Source organism: Macaca thibetana, chromosome 10 (assembly GCF_024542745.1).
Source record: "Macaca thibetana thibetana isolate TM-01 chromosome 10, ASM2454274v1, whole genome shotgun sequence".
Classification (NCBI taxonomy): Eukaryota; Metazoa; Chordata; class Mammalia; order Primates; family Cercopithecidae; genus Macaca; species Macaca thibetana.
Window position 1 is genome coordinate 23039018 of NC_065587.1, and position 18999 is coordinate 23058016.

The following is an 18999-nucleotide window of genomic DNA, read 5'->3' on the forward strand; positions in this document are numbered from 1 at the left end:
CAGGCTCTGAGACAGTGCCCAGGTGTTGTATATTTGAGTAGATAGTCTTGGTAACACCTGCTTTACTGCACTGTCTTTAGAAAAACTTTGTAATTGCACTCTCTAAATAATCTTTATAATATTAAAACTTTTTTCTTTTCAAAATTAAAAAGAATGATGGAACATGACCAGAAAGAGTTAAATATTGGTAGAAGCCATGTGAAGTGGTTAATATTTGTAAGGTTTTGAGCTACAAAAATGACATTTTCTTATGGGTCAACCTAATACATCCTCCAAATTAATTTTTGGTAGATGATACCCTAAATGGTCAGCAGTCCTTTTGGTTCTCTCTCACAGCTTTCAAGAAACTCCTGTGTTTTAGATGTTACATTTGTTCCAACTGCTGCTGCTTATTTCCTAAGAAGGGCTTTCTGCTTCTTGGAGCTGTGCAGTGGCTACCCAGCTCTTTAGACTGAAAAGAGCTTTTGTTTATTAGAAGTCTGTGGCTGAGATCCAGGCAGTCCTAGGCGGGCCTATGGTTGCCAAATGCTGCTTTGGCTGTTTTCTTCGGCATGAACAGACACACACTTGATCTCGGTAGAGTACCATGTCCTTTTGCTGTTAAAATGAACCTAGACATTCATTTCTGTCTTAAAAATGTGTTACTTATCACTAAGGTATGTGATCCAAAAACTCTTTATTAAAGTGTGTGCATACTAAAAACATGAGAATTGTGACCCAACTCCTAACTCGAGATGAATGCATGTGATAGTAACTTTCCTGAACTTAGGGGGAAAGCACCTCAAATACGCGTTTTGAGGTAGCAGTGATTTTGCTTATGCTTAAGAAATTTCTGTTTGTCAAACGCTTGTCTCATCTCGCCTTTACTGCACTGTGAAACAGACTGTTGTCAAGGTCTTTTGTAGTAAGTTAGAGATTTTTTCCCCCATCTTCAAAGAAGATATAAATAAATGTAGGCATGGTTTCTATTAAAAAGAAATGTGAAAATGTTTCCTACATTATTCTGCTGCCTTACATGGTCACACACTTTCAGATCATTTCCAGTAGTAGATTTAGAGAATGACCGCTATATATGAAGGCATGGTTGGAGAGCAGTGCCCTCTTGTGGGAAAACAACATATTGCTTATGTGGTGCTTGCTTTAAACATTAGCAAGGATTTTAAAATTTTATTAACTGGGTGCAGTGGCTCACGCCTGTAATCCCAGCACTTTGGGAGGCTGAGGCAGGCAGATGACCTAAGTTGGGAGTTTGAGACCATCCTGACCAACATGGAGAAACCCCGTCTCTACTAAAAAATGCAAAATTAGCTGAGTGTGGTGGCACATTCCTGTAATCCCAGCTACTCGGGAAGCTGAGGCAGGAGAATCGCTTGAACCAGGGAGGCTGAAGTTGCAGTGAGCCGAGATCACGTCATTGCACTCTAGCCTGGACAACAAGAGCAAAACTCTGTCTCAAAAAAAAAAAAAAAATCGGTATGTACAAGCATGTTTTGTACAAAATGCTTTTTCACTAGAACTCATTATTAATTTAAGGTTTATTCCTAATTTCTTCCATGTTTTAAAAGTAAAAAGGGCAGGGAGGGTAACGAGATGATGGGGGTGTGAATAGGATTTGCTTTAGTTCCTTGGGTGGGGGATGAAATTCTCTGAGAGGCAGAAAATGTTTTTGAGCAGCTCATGGCAGATATTTTTAAAGAAATAAGTATAAACAGCTCCAAGTCAAGTTTTTAAAGTGCATTTCTTATAAAAGCCCCTTTTCAGCATTTCTTATAAATCCCCTTTTCAGTGTAAACTCTTTTTTAGGGAAGGCTCTCTAGGCTGAGAGGGAGGAAGCATCCCTTCAGGTACTTGAGTCTAATCAAATGGTAGAGTATAAATCACATTTTTGCAATAAAGGATCATGATTGGCTTTGGTGTCAGACAGGGCGGCATCTGAGTCCTGGCTCTTCTGCTAAGCGATGGTGGACTCTGGCAAAGAATTTCACTTCCCTGCCCCTAGTGGTGGTGATAGTCCAGTACCTTGTTTTCAAGTTTTTGAGCCTTAACTGGAAGAATGTGGGGGCCTGCCACATAAGTGTGTGCTTCAAAATGGTAGCAGAAATGATTTTGTTTATTGGATTTTGTTCTTACTGTAAAAAAGTGTTTACTTTTTTTCATATTTTAACTTTTTCATATTTAATATTTGTTAACTGAATGCTAATGAATTAAATGGAATCTTGGGACTTAGAAGCTGAAGGCCAAATCATGAACTAACATTTAGAGTGAGAGAGGGCTCACTTTGAATTTCTAATAGGGTGTTTTCCCCCATTTCAGTTTTAGGAAATTGATACAATTTGGTCAGTGATTTACTATCATTTCAGGAAACATGCATTTTTGTAAGTAAAACTTTTCTAAACGTATCACTTACATTTCAGGTATATGCAGTATAATTTTAAAATATGTAATGTTTAACAAGTACCTTTATGGAATCAACTTGTTTGTTAAAACTCATTTCATTGGTGTATAGAGTTTGAAATACCTTCATTTTTAAGTGCTATAATATATAAACGTATACTAGTAATAAATACAATATTACAATAATAAATATATTGTATATTTGTGCATGAACTGCCCAAAGCAGTAACCCATCTCCCCTTAGGAGAGTGCTGGGGTGTAGCCCATGGGCAGCGGCTTAAGGCAGCTCACTAGCTCCTGTAGCTCTGGGCTATACAGGAATCTCAAGAGCTTGCTCCGTTGGGCCTCACTTTCCCATCTTATCTTGGAGCACAGCTATTTGGTTTCCTTGCTGTGTTGTAGGATATGGAGTGTGTCACATAGCCATCTGGTTGTAACTTTTTTTCAGGGCTGACATTCTGATTTCTTTCTCTATTAATTTGTATCCTTCCAAAGGCTTTAGGGGTCTGCCTTCATAAACATGACAATGTTGGTGATAAGGATAAGATCAGAAAGAATGGAGTGAGCGATTAGTTGTGCTGTAGCCTAGCAGTACTGTAGACGGAGCCACTTCATGTGGATCACAGTGGCAACACAGCATAGAGCTGTTGACAACCCCTGCTACCCTCCCCACCACCCACATGCCAGGCTCACCCCCACCATCTGAGGACACTATGGAGGGTCTCTGTGAGATCAAAAAGATTACCAAAAAAAAGTGTGAAAGTATTCTGTTCAGGGGTATAGATTTGACTGCATTTCTCAGTTCTCAATACAGTTGTTTAAAATTCAGCTTTTAGGATTCATTGGTGGCAAGCCAGTAAGGTTTAATGAGAGGGCTGAATTATAGAATATTTTTTAATGCAGTTTTGTCCCTCTGAGGTACATTCAGTAACAGAAACTAGGCCAACAAGTTATTGACAATTAGTGGTCCTTTGGGAATCTGCTTTAATGAATAGATAAGAATGATTTGTAATTAGCATAATAATTATATGCAAATGAATGCTTCTGAATTGCTCTAAAACACTTCTGAACTGTTTAAAAAGCCCTCCTGAGATCTTGTTACTCTATTAATTTGTGTAGCAAATCTTTTTTTCATAGATCATGCAAAGATAAACTTCAGCCCAGCCCCTGTCCGAATGATTATGTATTCCAAGGTGGTAGGACCTGAATTAATGAGATTTACTTATACTATATTAATGGTACTCTGTGGGAACCTGAAAGGTTGAGGAGTCACTAGGGAGATGTAATTAAAAATAGAAAAGAAAGCTGCTTATTTGAAAATAGCTGTTGAAATCAGTTTCTTAAACAAGTTAGTAAATGTTTCTCTTTACACCTCTGTTATTTGCTTTTGCAAAATTTAATGCAAACATTTTTTTTTAAATGGGCTTACTTACTCTTTGGAGTCTCGCTTGAATTTTGTCAGCTCGAGTTACTCGTTTGGCATTAGGGTCAACAGTGATAGGATCCAGGAGCTCATTTAGGTGCCCCAATACTGGAAAATTCAGGGCAGTGCTAATAAATGATGATTGTTATTTATCTTCATATTTAATTCAGCTTTATCCTCCATCCTGGGCTTTATTTTTAGGATGTGATTAGAGGAAATAAGCCTTGCTAAGTTGAGCTGCAATACCCATGCATTTAAACTTAATGATTATCTTTGAGCTATTTTAATAGACACCTAATTAATCATTTTATGCTAAAGGAAAGCATTTTATATAGCAGCCTGCAGGATCCTAATCTCTCTCTCAAGCTTTTGTGTTTACCCAGTAAAACACCCCCTCTCCACAGGGTGGAAAATAGGGGTTGATCTTTTATAAGCAGGTGCCAAGGAGTTGCTAATGCTTGTGGTTTGGGTACTCTTTTTCCTTAGTTTACACTTAGCCTCACCTCTGGTAACCCATGCTTGGTTATTTAAGCAGTTTCTGGTGTTTGGAGCTCATCTCAATTTTTCCACAAGCTGTCAAGAAACTCTACCAGCCTGCCCCCCACCTCCTACTCACTTCCCCATTCATAATTAGGAGTTAAATCTGGGCTCAGGGACATTTAGTTTGGCTCAGCACAGACAGATTTTGTACTTTCATTTTTGGGGGCAGCCACTATGCTCAAAGATTCATGAAACTAATATTCTTTGTATTCAAAATAAATCTGGTTTCTATTGAGAGTTTCTGTTGAGATCTGTAGTGAGCAACAGATGTACACCCAAGAGGTAGCACAACTTTTGTATTCCAGTGACAGAAAACAGTTATTTATAAGAAATTAATGAGTGTATTCTGTGGCTCCAGTGTGGAGCCTCAGTAATCCATTTATTTACCATATTATATTTTATTTTGTTCTCCAAAGGGTATCCTGCCTGTTTTTCTTAAATAAGAGTTTTCAATTAAATAGAGCTGTATTAACACTAATCCGAATATACCTTATGCTGATACCATTGTATTTTTTCGTTGTTCAGGCACTATTATTGGTGGAGCAAGTAGTGTCTAGGGATATTACACCTAACTTGATAATGATGGTTTTACTAAGCCCTTATCCTGGCCAGGCCTCTGGGCATTATACAGATAATTAAAATTGAATCATAAAAAATTGTAAACACAATGCATCTTAGCAATAAGATTTTTCTACTTTTAAACATGATTTTAAAACCCATTTTAAAAAATGCATTTCCTTAGCCTGGTGAATTTGCTCTCTTTTTTTCCCAAGGATTACAGAAAGTGCATAGCAAATTCAGCCTTCAGAATACCCAGGAGCTGAAGACTCAAGTAGGCTACAGCTGTCTTCACCCACAGTATTCTAAAAGAACTAATGAGATGAGAAGTCTGCAGCTGGTGGCAAGCACAATAAACCATGAGCCAAGGGCTTCTCTTCATCAGAGCCTCCCCTTTCCCCATGGGATCCCAAAGGAGACAGAATACTAACAAAGCCAGCAGGCTGTCTCATTCCACACTATTGCTCATTTGCAGCTATAATTGGTAGCTGAGGTTGCATTCTGTATGCTGAAACTGTCATACATGAAGGAATATATTTGTTCATTGTGATACGGACATAAATCGTTCAGTTTTCAGATATAGCAAGACCAAACTAGATACCCAACAGTGGAAATGTAGCAAAGAAGATATTGTTCAAAAAATTAGGTGTTTGTTGTGGAAATACAAAACTGAGGTTGTTAAAAAGCTACTTCCTGCTTCTTAATATCTTACCACTTAATTCAGCTGATTAAACATTTACATATTCTTCATATTCAAACTAATGTAAAACAGAAATTTCTAGGTTTTGACAAGATTCATTATTCTCATCTTTCAAGGTTAAAGTGCTATTGTTAATAATTGGGTTTTGTTATGTTTTTGGTATAATGTCTTTAATATTTTTCTGCTTTGTATTCAAGAGGAGAAAAAGCAGAGAGGGGAAGACTTCATTTCATATATACATGTGTATATGTGTATGATATTTTACATGCAGTTGTGCTTCATAGGAAAATCCACTTTGATATCTCTAGTGCTGCAGCTTCTTGGTATTTTTGAAATGTGGTTTGATTATCTGGCATTTGTTGACACCTTTTGCCATCATCCTGTGTGGTGTACGAGAATGTGCCCAGGACCAAGGCTAAGGAGGCTTGAGTTGAAGTGCTGGGGTAGTTGAGCCCTACCACGTCCTTATCAGACTGTGGTTTTAGCATCTTTCAAATGATGGAGCTTGGGTGGTCTTTACGGTTCATTTCACTTCTATGATTCTGTGAATCCATAGTTCAGATTTTTCTCCTCTTAAACATGATTTTACAATCCATTTTAAAAGTGCATTTCCTTTGCTGGTTTTGTTTGGTTTTGATTCTGACAGTAATTGTCTCCATTCTCTGTTGGCAGTTAACAGGTACTTCCTGGTGTTTGAGTTACCTGTTCTTTGTTTGCCTCTTTCTTTATCCTAACTAGACTGATTCTTTAGGAGCCAGAACTGTGTTGGTTCTCCTTTACTTCATCTGTTTCCTTGAATTACCTCTTATTAATAACATCTGGTGTGCTACCTTCTATATGATGGCTGTTCAATAACTAGATTTTGATTGAGGGAAATGATGCTGAAAGTGATTATTTGATACAATGTTAAATACTTTCAAGTTTTGAAAAAAAATGAGCTTGCTTTTAGGTTTTAATTCCAAGCCTCTGACCTAGAAGAAAATGTTTTATGGTGTTGCAGGTTCATTTATGTTAATAGAGTAGCTTATTTCTCATTGTAAATCCAGGTCTTGAAACCACCTGTACACACAGTTGATTCTTTTGTCAATCAGAAGTGGAGTTATTCATTTTTAGGATGAAGTTAAAAATTGAAGTTTAAGAACTCATACTTGCTGACAGTAACTGACCTTTCTGCTGCTCTGCCCAGACATAGGAAGTAAGTCCAGTTGTCCAGCTCCTTGCAGACTGTCCATCCCAGTTTGTCATTCCTGGGTAATGTTGATGCCTGTGGCTGTGCCACATTGCATGTTTTAAAGCATTAAGTCTCAGTATAGTGAGACCTATTTGCTTGTTTAATAATTTTAGGTTATTGTTGGTCCTTTTTGTAGACAACCTTTAGAGAGGCTTCAAGTTGTGGGTCACATATTTACACAGTTATCTTTCTTCAAAGTTTTGTTTTCTCTCTGAACTGAACATTTTTCTTTCCTCACATAATTTGTTTGTAACTTTCTCTTTAGGAATTATTAACATGGCATATGCACTTACTGAGTAACTGTTAAGTTTTGAGTGGCTGCTTCTCAACATGTTTGTTTGTTTGTTTTTGATTTGCGGAAAGTTCGTATTATACTGTAGAGCATGTTCAGTTCTTGCTTTTGCTTGTACTGCCCTTATCTCTAGAACAGTGATTTTAGTTAAGGTTTCATATCTGACATATCTGAACATTTTTCACTAAGTATGAGGTCTTTTCACAAATTCCGTAAAGGACCCCAGAGTCAGAAAATCTGCTCAAGAAGCAAGGGACTCTCCCCACCTCTCTTTCTTTGCAATGTTTTAAACTGACCAACTGACCATGGTCAAGTTACTGTTGTAAGTCTCTCTTATTATTGTTATTAATCTGGGCTCTAGCTCTTCAAAAGTAATTTTATCTTTTTTTCTGGAGAGAGAGAGAGAGAGTATTTGTGTGTGTGTGTGTGTATGTATAACGACAAGAGAACTTTTGTAAAGCAGGTAGATTTTAAAAGATTTTCTTTTTTCATTTCCTCCATTCTGTCAGGAAAAGGATATACTAAGGGAAACAATTTACACACACTAGAACCCTGAATAAAACCTTTATTTTAGAGCCGTTCCCCTGTGGTATATAACTGAGGCAGTCCCGTGACACCCCTCCCTTGCCTCCTTTGACAGTGGGGGGCTGACATGAGTGCACTCCTTTTGTGAGGAAGCCAAGCCGTGTGTACCCCAGGGCTCTCTGAACAAGGGTTTAGAGAAGCCAGTCACGAAATTGAGATGTCCACCACAGACCCAACTGTAGGAAGAGGTTGGGGGATGCTGCAGAATCCATAGTTCTGATTTTGTTCCCAGCCACAGTAGTTGCTCTGGCCAGCATTAATAGTCCAGTGTCATCATCTCCCTGTAGTGTCAAAACTGGGATGGGTATGTTTTATTCTTTGAATGTGATTATCCATTTATCAAAATACTTAAATTATTAAAAAACTGTTGGAAGGTTTGTTCTTGGAGACAGCTGTCCAGTAACCAGAGTGGATTACTAGTCCAAGACTTTTATTATTTCTTATTATGTAGTTATTTAGCCCAAGGTAAAAGTTTAATGCAAAGGAAACCAAACTGAAAACAATGGACAGGTCCTGAGTATTTTTCTACTTTTACACAAAAGCACAGTGAGTCTGATTGATTTCTGTCTTGTGTTTCGGTAGCTGCAAAGAGCTGTTCTGGCAAGGTTAAAGAATATTCTCTGGTTTTCTTCTCTGCCTCTGACTTTGTTTTGCTTTGCAGGACTACAAAGCTGATGAAGACCCAGCATTATTCCAGTCAGTCAAGACCAAGAGAGGCCCTTTGGGACCCAACTGGAAGGTACCGGATGCTGACCTTTCTGACAGGCATAGTCTTGGCAACAGAACACTTGACAGGTCCTGAGTCTTGAGGAGCTGGTGACGTTTAAGTGAAAAATAGAAATGGCACAAAAAAAGTTTTATTTGCGATAAGGACTTACAGCCAGTTGCAGTTGGCCAGCAAATCTGTGCTGCATTAACAACTGAACAGAGCCAGACTGTCACTTTCAGCATAATGCTGCTCCAATAACTCTTAAAAGAGACAAGTGATTTAGTCTTTGGGGATTGTAATGTTCTCTTTTGAGACCTGAAGCAGTATAAAAATCCATGTTAAATGAAGGTCTCTAGTTTAAGTTTAGTCTTAGTAAAAACTGAACAAGTTCCCTTCACCCAAGCTCATATTCCTGGACTTTTAATAGTTATATTTTTGGAAAGCAGGACACGAGCGAGCAATTTTTGTGGCAAGTAGTTTTTGTTTTTGTTTTTTTGAGATGGAGTTTTGCTCTTGTTGCCCAGGCTGGGGTGCAGTGGCACAGTCTGGGCTCACTGCAGCCTCTGCCTCCTGGGTTCAAGTGATTCTCCTGCCTCAGCCTCCCAGGTAACTGGGATTACAGGCATGTGCCACCATGCCTGGCTAATTTTGTATTTTTAATAGAGATGGGGTTTCCCTATGTGGGTCAGGCTGGTTTCAAACTACCGACTTCAAGTGATTCACCCACCTCGGCCTCCCAAAGTGCTGGGATTACAGGCGTGAACCACCGCGCCCAGCCAGTAGTTGTTTTTAAATAAAGTGCACCCCTTTACTTTATTCATGGAAGTAAGGTAATGTCAAGGTAATAATTTAAATTGCTGTAGAAATATAATGCATTTTAAAGACATCTGCTAAACTAAATGACAGATCCTTAAAGAAGTTTTAATGTGTTATTGGCAAGTTATTACAGCTAATTTGACAGAAGAAGAGCATAAAAACTTAAACATGCCCACAGCAGATTTTCTACTCACAGGGTCTTACTTGGTAACCAACCTTTCTGTGCTGAAGCCAGTCACAGGTCATCGATAAATGATGTCTAGATACTAGTTGTTGCATGCAGATAGAGGATTACTGTTACAGCCCCACAGAGAGCTCATTGAGTGGTTCTTCATGGGTGTTAGACTGTTTTGTGGACCGTCTTGTGCATCAACTATAAGGAAAAAAGAGTTTAACTTTGGTTTATAAGAAATGATTCATAACTATCTTATTTTCACATTTGTTCTCTGGGTAGAGTGTAGTTCAAAATTCTCCCAGTTTTAATACTTAGCATGTTAGGCCAATCTTGCGTTACTATAAAGAACCTGAGATTGGGTAATATATAAAGAAAAGAGACTTGGGCCAGGCATGGTGGCTCACGCCTATAATCCCAGTACTTTGGGAGGCTGAGGCCCTGGGGTGGATCACCTGAGGTCAGGAGTTCAAGACCAACCTGGGCAACATGGTGAAACCCCATCTCTACTAAAAATACAAAAATTAGCTGGGCGCGGTGGTGCTTGCGTTTAATCCCAGCTACTCAGGAGGCTGAGGCAGGAGAATCACTTGAACCGGGGAGGCAGAGCTTGCAGTGAGCCGAGATTGCAACATTGCACTCCAGCCTGGGCGACAGAGCGAGACTCCCTCTCAAAAAAAAAAAAAAGAGGTTTAATTGGCTTACAGTTCTGCACACTGTACAGGAAGCATAGTGCTGGTATCTGCTTTTGGGGAGCCTTCAGAAAGCTTATATTCATGGTAGGCAAAGGAGGAGCAGACGTCTCACATGGCGGAAGTGGGGCAGGGAAGTGTGCCAGGCACTTTTATACAACCAGATCTCATGTGAACTCAGAATGAGAGCTCACTTATCACCAAGGGGATGGCTGAAGCCATTCATGAAGGATCTGCACTCATGATCCAAACACCTGTTAGAGGCTTTACCTCTAACATTAGGGATTTGCATTTCAACATTGGGGATTGCATTTCAGCATGATATTTGCGCAGGGACAAATTTCCAATCTATACTACCCAGAAAGTGATGTATACCACTTATAAATTAACAAATTCAGCCTGCTTGATGTAAATTTGCTTTAATGGATTTAGAAAATGTCCCCACCCTTTTCCAGATTTCTAGCTTCAGACTTTAGAACTCAATCTTAGTTGGAGGGGAAGCCCTTTGAGATTTCACACTGGTCTTCTAAACAAGGACACCATGCCAAAGAGCAGCCCAGATGGTGGCTACCTCCACTGGCGCTGTAACTTCTGAAAAAGTACGTCTTATTCCAATGCATAGTAGCTCTAGCTGACAATACTTTTTCAAGGAGTAAAGGGGTATGAGGTTGAGACCCAGAGGTGAATTAAATATTGTATTTTCTTGAAATAAACATTAGAAGACAATGCTACATTATGTGGTGGGCTTTATGTTTGGGCTCAAATCCTTCCTGTAGGAACTCCTAACTGATTTTATAACAGGCAGCAAAAGTAGTTTGATACTATGAGTTGTGCCGATTTCTAACTTTTTAGGAACTTGGAATATATACCATGTCTGGCCTGATTTTTAACTGATACGGCTTTGTCTTTTATTATTGTCTAATGATTGAAATTCTAGAATAGGTTTAATTCTTAGAAATAATGTGAATTTTATATTTCTGCAGGTTGCAGAACTGCAGGTTTTTTTCCATTTTCACCCCTGTGTTAAACAGTAACTTATTAGGCTGGTAGGGTGCTGGTCGTTTCTGCCCATTTGCCGGTTGATTGTTCATTTTATCCAGATGATGGTGGATCCAGCTACTCTTATAAATTGAGCTACTGCCTGACTGAATTTATGTGAATTACTGTGATCTCAGAAATAACTAGTGCAGTCAAGAATAACTAATAATAATTAAGCCATCCACTCGCTGCTGTGGAGGGAAATAAAGAGTAAGAAGATAGCTGATAATATGGCATACAGGAAATTAGGAACCTTTGGACTTGATCTTACCAGTGTCTTCTGTAAACATGTTTAGCAGGCCCTCTTTGCCAATTACTGTCCTGGTGGAGGCACTGAGGGTAGCACTAGGGAACGATAATAGTTGGAAATTTTTATACTTCTGAAATGCAAGGAAGTAATAGGGAACAAACATATAATAATTATGGCTTAAAGGAAGAAGAAATCTTATTGTGGACCCACTTACCCAGGGTTGTGTGGAAGAATGTTCTTATAGAAGAGCTGCCTGGTAGTTCCACGGTCTCTCTCTCAAAAGGCCTCCGTGAGCCATTCCCACACTTACCCTTCAGCAGAAACCTGCCTTACCAGTACGAATTCCAAAGTCTATTTGAAGCTAAATGCAAATCCCATGATGTCTTTGAAACTTTTCCTTATTTGTCTGATGGTGATATTTTCCCTCTGAATTATTGCAGTATTTACTTCCTGTCTGCACCAGACTGACTAGGGGAAAATAAACTTTTCCTTGGTACCAGGTTCTGTACAAGGTTACATTTAATCTTTACAACCTTCGTGTGGTGTAAGTTCAGCTGCTTTATTTTATATAGTTGAGAAACTTGGGCAGAGAAACACACGTAATAGTTGTAGGAGAAACAGCACAACGTCTGCCATTTCTGGAACACCTGATTCAGTGCTAGTTATAGCAGTGTGTAAGGTATGGAGATGTAGCAGGTTTTAACTCTTAATCCAGTGACTCCTAGATCACCGTTCTGTACCTTTTATGCCCTGTTGCATCATTGGCAATTGTGTGACTCCCTATTCATGGTATTTGCCAGAATTTGATAATTTCTGTTACACTAGTGGTACGTTTTCAATGGTCAGGGAATCTGTAAGTGTCAGAGGCACTAAGGGAGATCCATTAAAAAGCCATTGGGAATCTACACAAGTTGCAACTTAACACTCACTCTGAGCCTTGATTTCCACATCTCCAAAATGGAAATGATTTTAGTAACTACCAGAAGGTAGTTGTAAAGACTGGGTGAAATAATGTTAAGTTCTCAGCACAGAAGAAGTGCATAATCAGTGTTAACCGTTATCATTGTCATCATGCTTTTGTCTTTCATCTCTTGGGGTTGCTGAGATCTATAAATGTGACCCTGTATTTATGACACGTAATTCTTATCTGTCTAGTGTCCAGAGAGTTCCCCTCATTCTAGAATGTGTTCCCCTCATTCTGGTATCTAGGGATTGTTAAACACATCCGGGTTCACGTGTCTTTACCCCTCATGGTTATATATGTTTAATGAGTGATTTTATTTGGTTATCCATAAAGTAGAGAGCCACACGGTTTAGAGAGGATTCACTAGCATGGGATGATGAGGTTGCTAAGGAATATATTTTCATATTTTCCACATTTGTTAAGAGTACAGACAATTTTTTTAGCCTATGATGTGATACATATCTTTTATTTTTAAAAAACTACAAACCCAGAGATGCAGGCCTCAGTTGTATATTTATTTTCCCTCTGAAGAAAGAATTTTTAAAATCTGAGTGCATGAATTATATTTTTGTTACTTAGGATTCAGCACTTGATGAAGTGACTGTGTGCATAGTAATAGGAAAGCGATTTATAACCTGATTAAGAATTTTGCTTCAAGGCAGAATTGTACATTTCTGATGGATGTAAATGTCTTGCTTCTCTATAGCACTGTGTGCACGTGTGTGTGTGTGTGTGTGTGTGTGTGTGTACCTGTTTCCATTTGTTTTTAGCTTTTCAGTTTCCCTTCTCTGATTTGAGTGAGGAATTGTCATTTTAACAGATTGAAACACTATCTTTGAAGATTGTGGTTTCATTTTTATCCCATGGCAAGGCCTCATTTCTTCCTTCATTTAAGCCAGACATCTCTTGAAGATTTAAGCTTCTGTGTCTACAAATACATGATAGTTAATAATTAGGCCTCTAAAGGTCTTTGTAGGAGGCTTTGTCAAAGCGTCTCTGCCTTATAGGGCTTGATGTGTCTCGGAAGTCTCAGCCAGAGCTCTGAACTTCGGAATATATAAGGGGATCCAGTCAAATAAATAAGTTGATCCAGAAATTATGGTGGTTTTTAAATTATCTTTATGTACATGTTCTTTCTCATCATAAAGGCATGCCCCATTTGTCTTTTGTGTTAACTCTAGCCTGAGCTAATGCTCCGCAGTCAGAGCTTGGCTGTTCAGATTTTCATACTGTTTAGCTCCTCAGTCAGCTTTAGACTCATTCTAGAACAGCTGTAGAGGCCATTCTGGATCCTTCATGCCAGTGGAGGGAAACCATATTTGTGCATGATAGAGATATTAATTTGTTTCATGCCATGCTACCAAGATTTCTTTCTTTTTCTACCCCATGTCTGAAAAGATGGTGGTACACTTGGTGTCCGTGACCTAAGATAAGGAAACTGCAAAATTTTTTTGGCCAGGGATAGGAGGAGTAGAAGTGAGTGATGAGGGAAAAGTTGAAATTCAGGTGTGGAAATCTCTTTTGAGATAGAGAGTGGCAGGAAAGCCACCCAGAGACTCATGTGGCTTATGAGCAGTGTTTTTTACTTGGTAGCCGCCCTAGTGGAAAGACTGGGAGGTGCTCTCTTGTTTCTTAGCCTCAACATGTCTGTGAGATCCAGGGAGGATACAAAGCATTTGAAAACATGTTCCCTCCCTGTAATCTCACATTTGAAACCCCATAGTGGGTGGCATAAAGAGGCTTAGTAATTAGTTTCTGGTTAGACCACATTTTGGATTATGTATAATAAAGCAGACCTTCAAGCATGGCTGAGTTTTTTTTAATATCTAGTTTGATGACTACATTTTTAATTTGATTTTTAAAATAAATATATAGCACATAGTATGTACTAATTATGTTAACTCCTATAGAGGATACCAAAAAAAAAAAAAGCTTTTCCATGTCTTTAAGAAGCTAAGTGCTCTAAGAGCAAAACTAATTAATTCTAACCTTATCTTGGCTATGAATGTCTCTGTTCTCAGGCAGAGTTAAAGGATTCAGGCACAGATGAATGAATGTCTTATTCAAGTTCAAGAAGTGATTTGGCAGTGTGAGCTTCTTGCAGAGATTCTTCCAGACACTTCCAGAAACAGTTTTCTTCATGAGTTTCATTTGAAGGTGAACTTGGGGTTTTGCTTGAAAATAGTGTCACTCCTGGAGTTATCAGACACAAGCATGAAGCATATAACATAGTCCTCTTTAGTGAAATGGGTGTGAGCCACACAAAAAATTAGGTTTGGAGGAACATGGAAAATGTGACTGATTATCCTCTCACAGGCAGTAAGTTTTCCTGTCTGGATCTTATTTCGCCTATTTTTGTGAAATTAGATTAACCTACAATTAGTTCAGTCTTTTTTAACTCACATTTAGTCTCACGTTTACTTCTTCCATTTAATATTTTCCATTTGCCCCACCAGATGGGACTCCTCCACCTTTGAATGCCACTAGAGTCTTGCCGATGACCTTCTCATGGCTCCCGGTGTGTCTTGGGTTAGGGCAGTGGTTTATGTATTCCCTCTGTCTTCCTTCCCTCCACTTCCTCCATCTCCTGTTGTTCACACTGAATTTTAAACGATAGGCTTTGTGTCTGACTTACCTTGATACAGGTCAGTGCCAAGCAGAGAGGTTTGCTCATAGTAGGGGCTTGTAAGTATTTGCTAGATTCAAGTTAACTACCTTAAACCAAATAAAAATCAAGTAAATGTTGGACTTCCCATGTATTTACAGAAATATAATGTCCAATGTAAGTCTGTCAAAATGGCTACTAAAATAAATGGTTACCTAAATAAAGTTTAGGTTACCTAAATAGAGAGAATAGCTGAGTTGGGGAATGGGGATCTGCTTGAAATTTCAGTACATAGACGTCAGATACATTTCGTAATCTTGTGTTGATATTTACTGATGCACACACACTGGCAGCACTCCCAGCAGTGCATTTATTTTTAACTTTCTTGGTGAAATCTGGGTTGGAAACTTAACATCACAAAATCAGCAGCTGAAATTAAGCATTCACATTCCCTTAAATTGAAAAATGAAAATATGAAGACAGTTATGAGCCTTATAGAAACTGCTGTGTCTTTGCAAAGTGTTAATTCTGGTTCAGTGTAGCATATACCTATTCCATCTTCATCCCAACACAGTTTTAAATAGGAAAAAGTATGTGTAAAGTTGACAAATCTCATGAAACTGAGGGGACTGTATTTTTAGAAAATACATTTCCAGAATGCCTTTGGATTCTTTTTAAAAAATGTTAAATCTCTTTTACGTTTGTTTATATTTGTTTGTCACAGATTTGAGAAACTAGTTCTTGTGGATAACATGTACTGATTGCTCACTCTTCCAGTTAAACACACTGTGTTTTGTTTAGTTACATTGTGTGCCTCTAGTATACATTACTCCCCCTAAGACCTCATCCACATACCTTAGAGTAACCTAATATGTGTTGTTAAATTAAAAACATGACTTGGGCTTGGGAGTTTCATTTACAGTTAGAAACATGAAATGTAAGGAATTCAGTGAATATACAAACTATTTAAATACAATTTTGGAAACATTTCACAACTAGTGCTTACTATATTACAGATGAAATTTAAATTACATAGCGATGAGTCATAATTTGAGGTTCTTGTTAGCCCATGACGTTCATCTTGTAGAACTTTTGATTGTTCTCTTTGTAATCAACCATTCTTTACCCTTTTAAGTTGTCCTTTTAAATTTTCATGCTTTATGTAAAACTCAGCAAAATCATTTTATCTACTTTCAGATTAGGAAAGAGTTAACTGTTTTGCCTTAGAGGAGGAAATGTTAGGTTTGGGCTGGATTGGAGTTGTGTGTTAAAGATCTTAATTCAGATTTTGGTTTTATTTGCTTTGGGGTTGTTTTTTAGCCAATGAAGAAGAAAGAATCAGAAAACTTTATTTAAAACTTTTATTTTAGGTTTAGGGGGTACATGTGAAGGTTAGTTATGTAGGTAAACACATGTCACGGGGATTTGTTGTACATAGTATTTCTCACCCCCGCTGGTACCCAATAGTTATCTTTTTTGTTCCTCTCCCTCCTTTCACCCTCCCCACAACATTTGTATTTTTTAAAGTCAGAGAGGAAGCTTTGTCTTGCCCCAGGCTGTGAACCTCTTGAGAGCTGGGCAGAGACTTCTGGAACTTCTTTGGGTCTTGTGGATTCTAGAACATTGCTCTGAGTGTGGGGTCCCGAATATTTGCCCCTTTGAGATTTTTCACATTTTGAAGGTTACACATTTCTTCACTAGAATGTTGCTGATGCCCTAGAAGTGTTGATCATTTTATTTTGCATGTATACCTTGTAATTGCTTTAAAGAAGAATTAAATATGGGATGGACTAAACTTGTGTATTAAAGATCTTAATTCGGCTTTTAACTTGATTTTGTTTAGCTTTGTTTAGATTTAATTTACTAAACATCAGAAGAAAGAAGCCAAAGCCAGATTGTTTATAGTGAAAGAAGAATGAAGACTTGAAATAGCACCCAGATAATTTAGGGTAAAGTCAGTCTTTGTCCTAAAATACTCTGCTGAGGGCAAAGAAAAACTTTTTTAGCATCAATTTGTTTTTCTGCGTATTTGGTTTTTTTTAAATTTTAAATGATAATTTTGAAAATAATTGTACACAAAAGAAAATAAAAATTAGTTGTGTAATTTACTTACTATTATTTGGTATATTTTCTGATTCCTGTAGTTTATTTTGTTAGGAATGTTTATACTATACATAGATACCTATTTGTATTAATTCTCCTTTTTTTCCCTCCCACATTGTTGACTGTTATTTGAATTTTTTTCTTTTTCTTTTTCTCTCTCTCTATTTTTTGAGATGGAGTTTTGCTGTTGTTGCCCAGGCTGGAGTGCAATGGCACGAACTCAGCTCACTGCAACCTCCACCTCCTGGGTGCAAATGATTCTCCTGCCTCAGCCTCCCGAGTAACTGGGATTATAGGCACCCGCCACCACAGCCAGGTAATTTTTGTATTTTTAGTAGAGACGGGGTTTCACCATGTTGGCCAGGCTGATTTCGAACTCCTGACCTCAGATGATCCACCTGCCTCGGCTTCGCAAAGTGCTGGGATTACAGATGTGAACCACCGCAACGCTGGAAAAAAATGTTTTTTAATGGCTGTATGCATAATAGCCCATTGTATGGAAGGCTTGTGAAGTATTTCACCCCTCTCCTGTAGTGGGTATTTAAGTTAATAATTAATAAGTCCAGATTTTTGCGTTACCAGATAAATCTGTGGTATTATTTCTTTACTTGATTAATAGGATATATTTCTGAAAGTGGAATTACCAGGTTAAAGGGTACAGGGTAGGATATGAACCGCTTTTAAGACTTTTTATTACCTAGTGTCAGATTTCACTCCAGGGAGATGATACCAAAAGGATTCTTTTAGGTTATTGTACGACATTCGGACATTTTCACTATTTTCTGTGTCATCATAAGTATGGAGACTTTCAAAGCTATGTTCTTAATCAGTACTTTTAAAAACCGTAGCTCACATTTAACAGATGACTCCCGCAAATCATTTTGAGAATTGTATGAGAACTTTTAGATATCTTGTATACATTAATAATAATGATTGAAAAAAATGTGTGTAGCTTGTGTGCTCTCAACTTTCTTCTGGTAATATTTATGTTTTTAGGCAACAAGCTGTTGTTTTTTAGTTGGGTGCGTGTTCTTCTCTGAAGGGTTTTTAAAAAAATAATTACTTGTAAATTGGATGGAAAGCAAAAATCAGATTGGGACTGAATATACATTTTAGATTTGAAAAGATAGCTTAGGGAACTGGTTCCTTTTTGTCCCATGGCTTATAGTTTCTAAAATGAATTTTATAGATCAGTGTTACTTTATGAATTACCAGTATTAATTGATTTGCGCAGCTTGCCAGAGTCACTAGAAAGAATGTGAGAAATAAACTTGGTTAATTGTTGAAGTCATATATGTGTACTCTGTTCTTGGAGCTCAAGTTTAGTGTAGGCATATGTATATTACAGTTAGCTTACTCCTTTAATTAGAACCATGCTTCATCCCACTGTTTTTATAAAATTGCTGGAGAATTCTGAAGCGTCAGTGTTCTAGGTACACCCAAGATTTTTCATTTAGTACAAGGTGTCCAATGATTTGAAGTTGTAGAAGAAAGCTTTCAGCAGCTCATAATTAATAGGACCTTCTAATGTTCAATCTGGAAAGTATCTTAGAGTTCATCAGTGGTTTGGTGGGGTACTCAGTCATAGAGGAAATTCACTGTGGGTGGGTGGCAGGCTGGGGAATATTTTCTGAAGCCCAGGCATATTGTAGAATAAAACACAAAATTACAGGAAGTTTTAGGACAAGCCATTGGATGTCAAAGATGTGTAATGTTTACCACGTACAGCCCTAGACCAATCCTGGCCCTCAAGAACCTTAGTTCACTCACCCCTGCTTTTAGTTTTTCCTCAGTGGAGAATGAAAAGCTCTGATAGAGTCTAGTTTTCCTGTTACAGATGGAGAAACGAGGCCCAGAGAGAGGTTAATGATCCTGCCCTGTGTTAAACAGGAAGTTACCTTGCCCAAGTCCCCTTACTCCTAGTCTA

At 38.1% G+C, this 18999-nt stretch overlaps 1 protein-coding gene across 1 annotated transcript in view; it reads left to right on the forward strand.

Moving 5' to 3' along the window:
• Window positions 1–18999, forward strand: part of PITPNB (phosphatidylinositol transfer protein beta) — a 68334-nt gene that overhangs the window by 37882 nt on the left and 11453 nt on the right. Inside the window, exon 8 of the mRNA XM_050806853.1 lies at window positions 8385–8462. Coding sequence (XP_050662810.1) covers window positions 8385–8462 — 78 coding nt within the window. The remainder of the gene's footprint in view (window positions 1–8384; window positions 8463–18999) is intronic.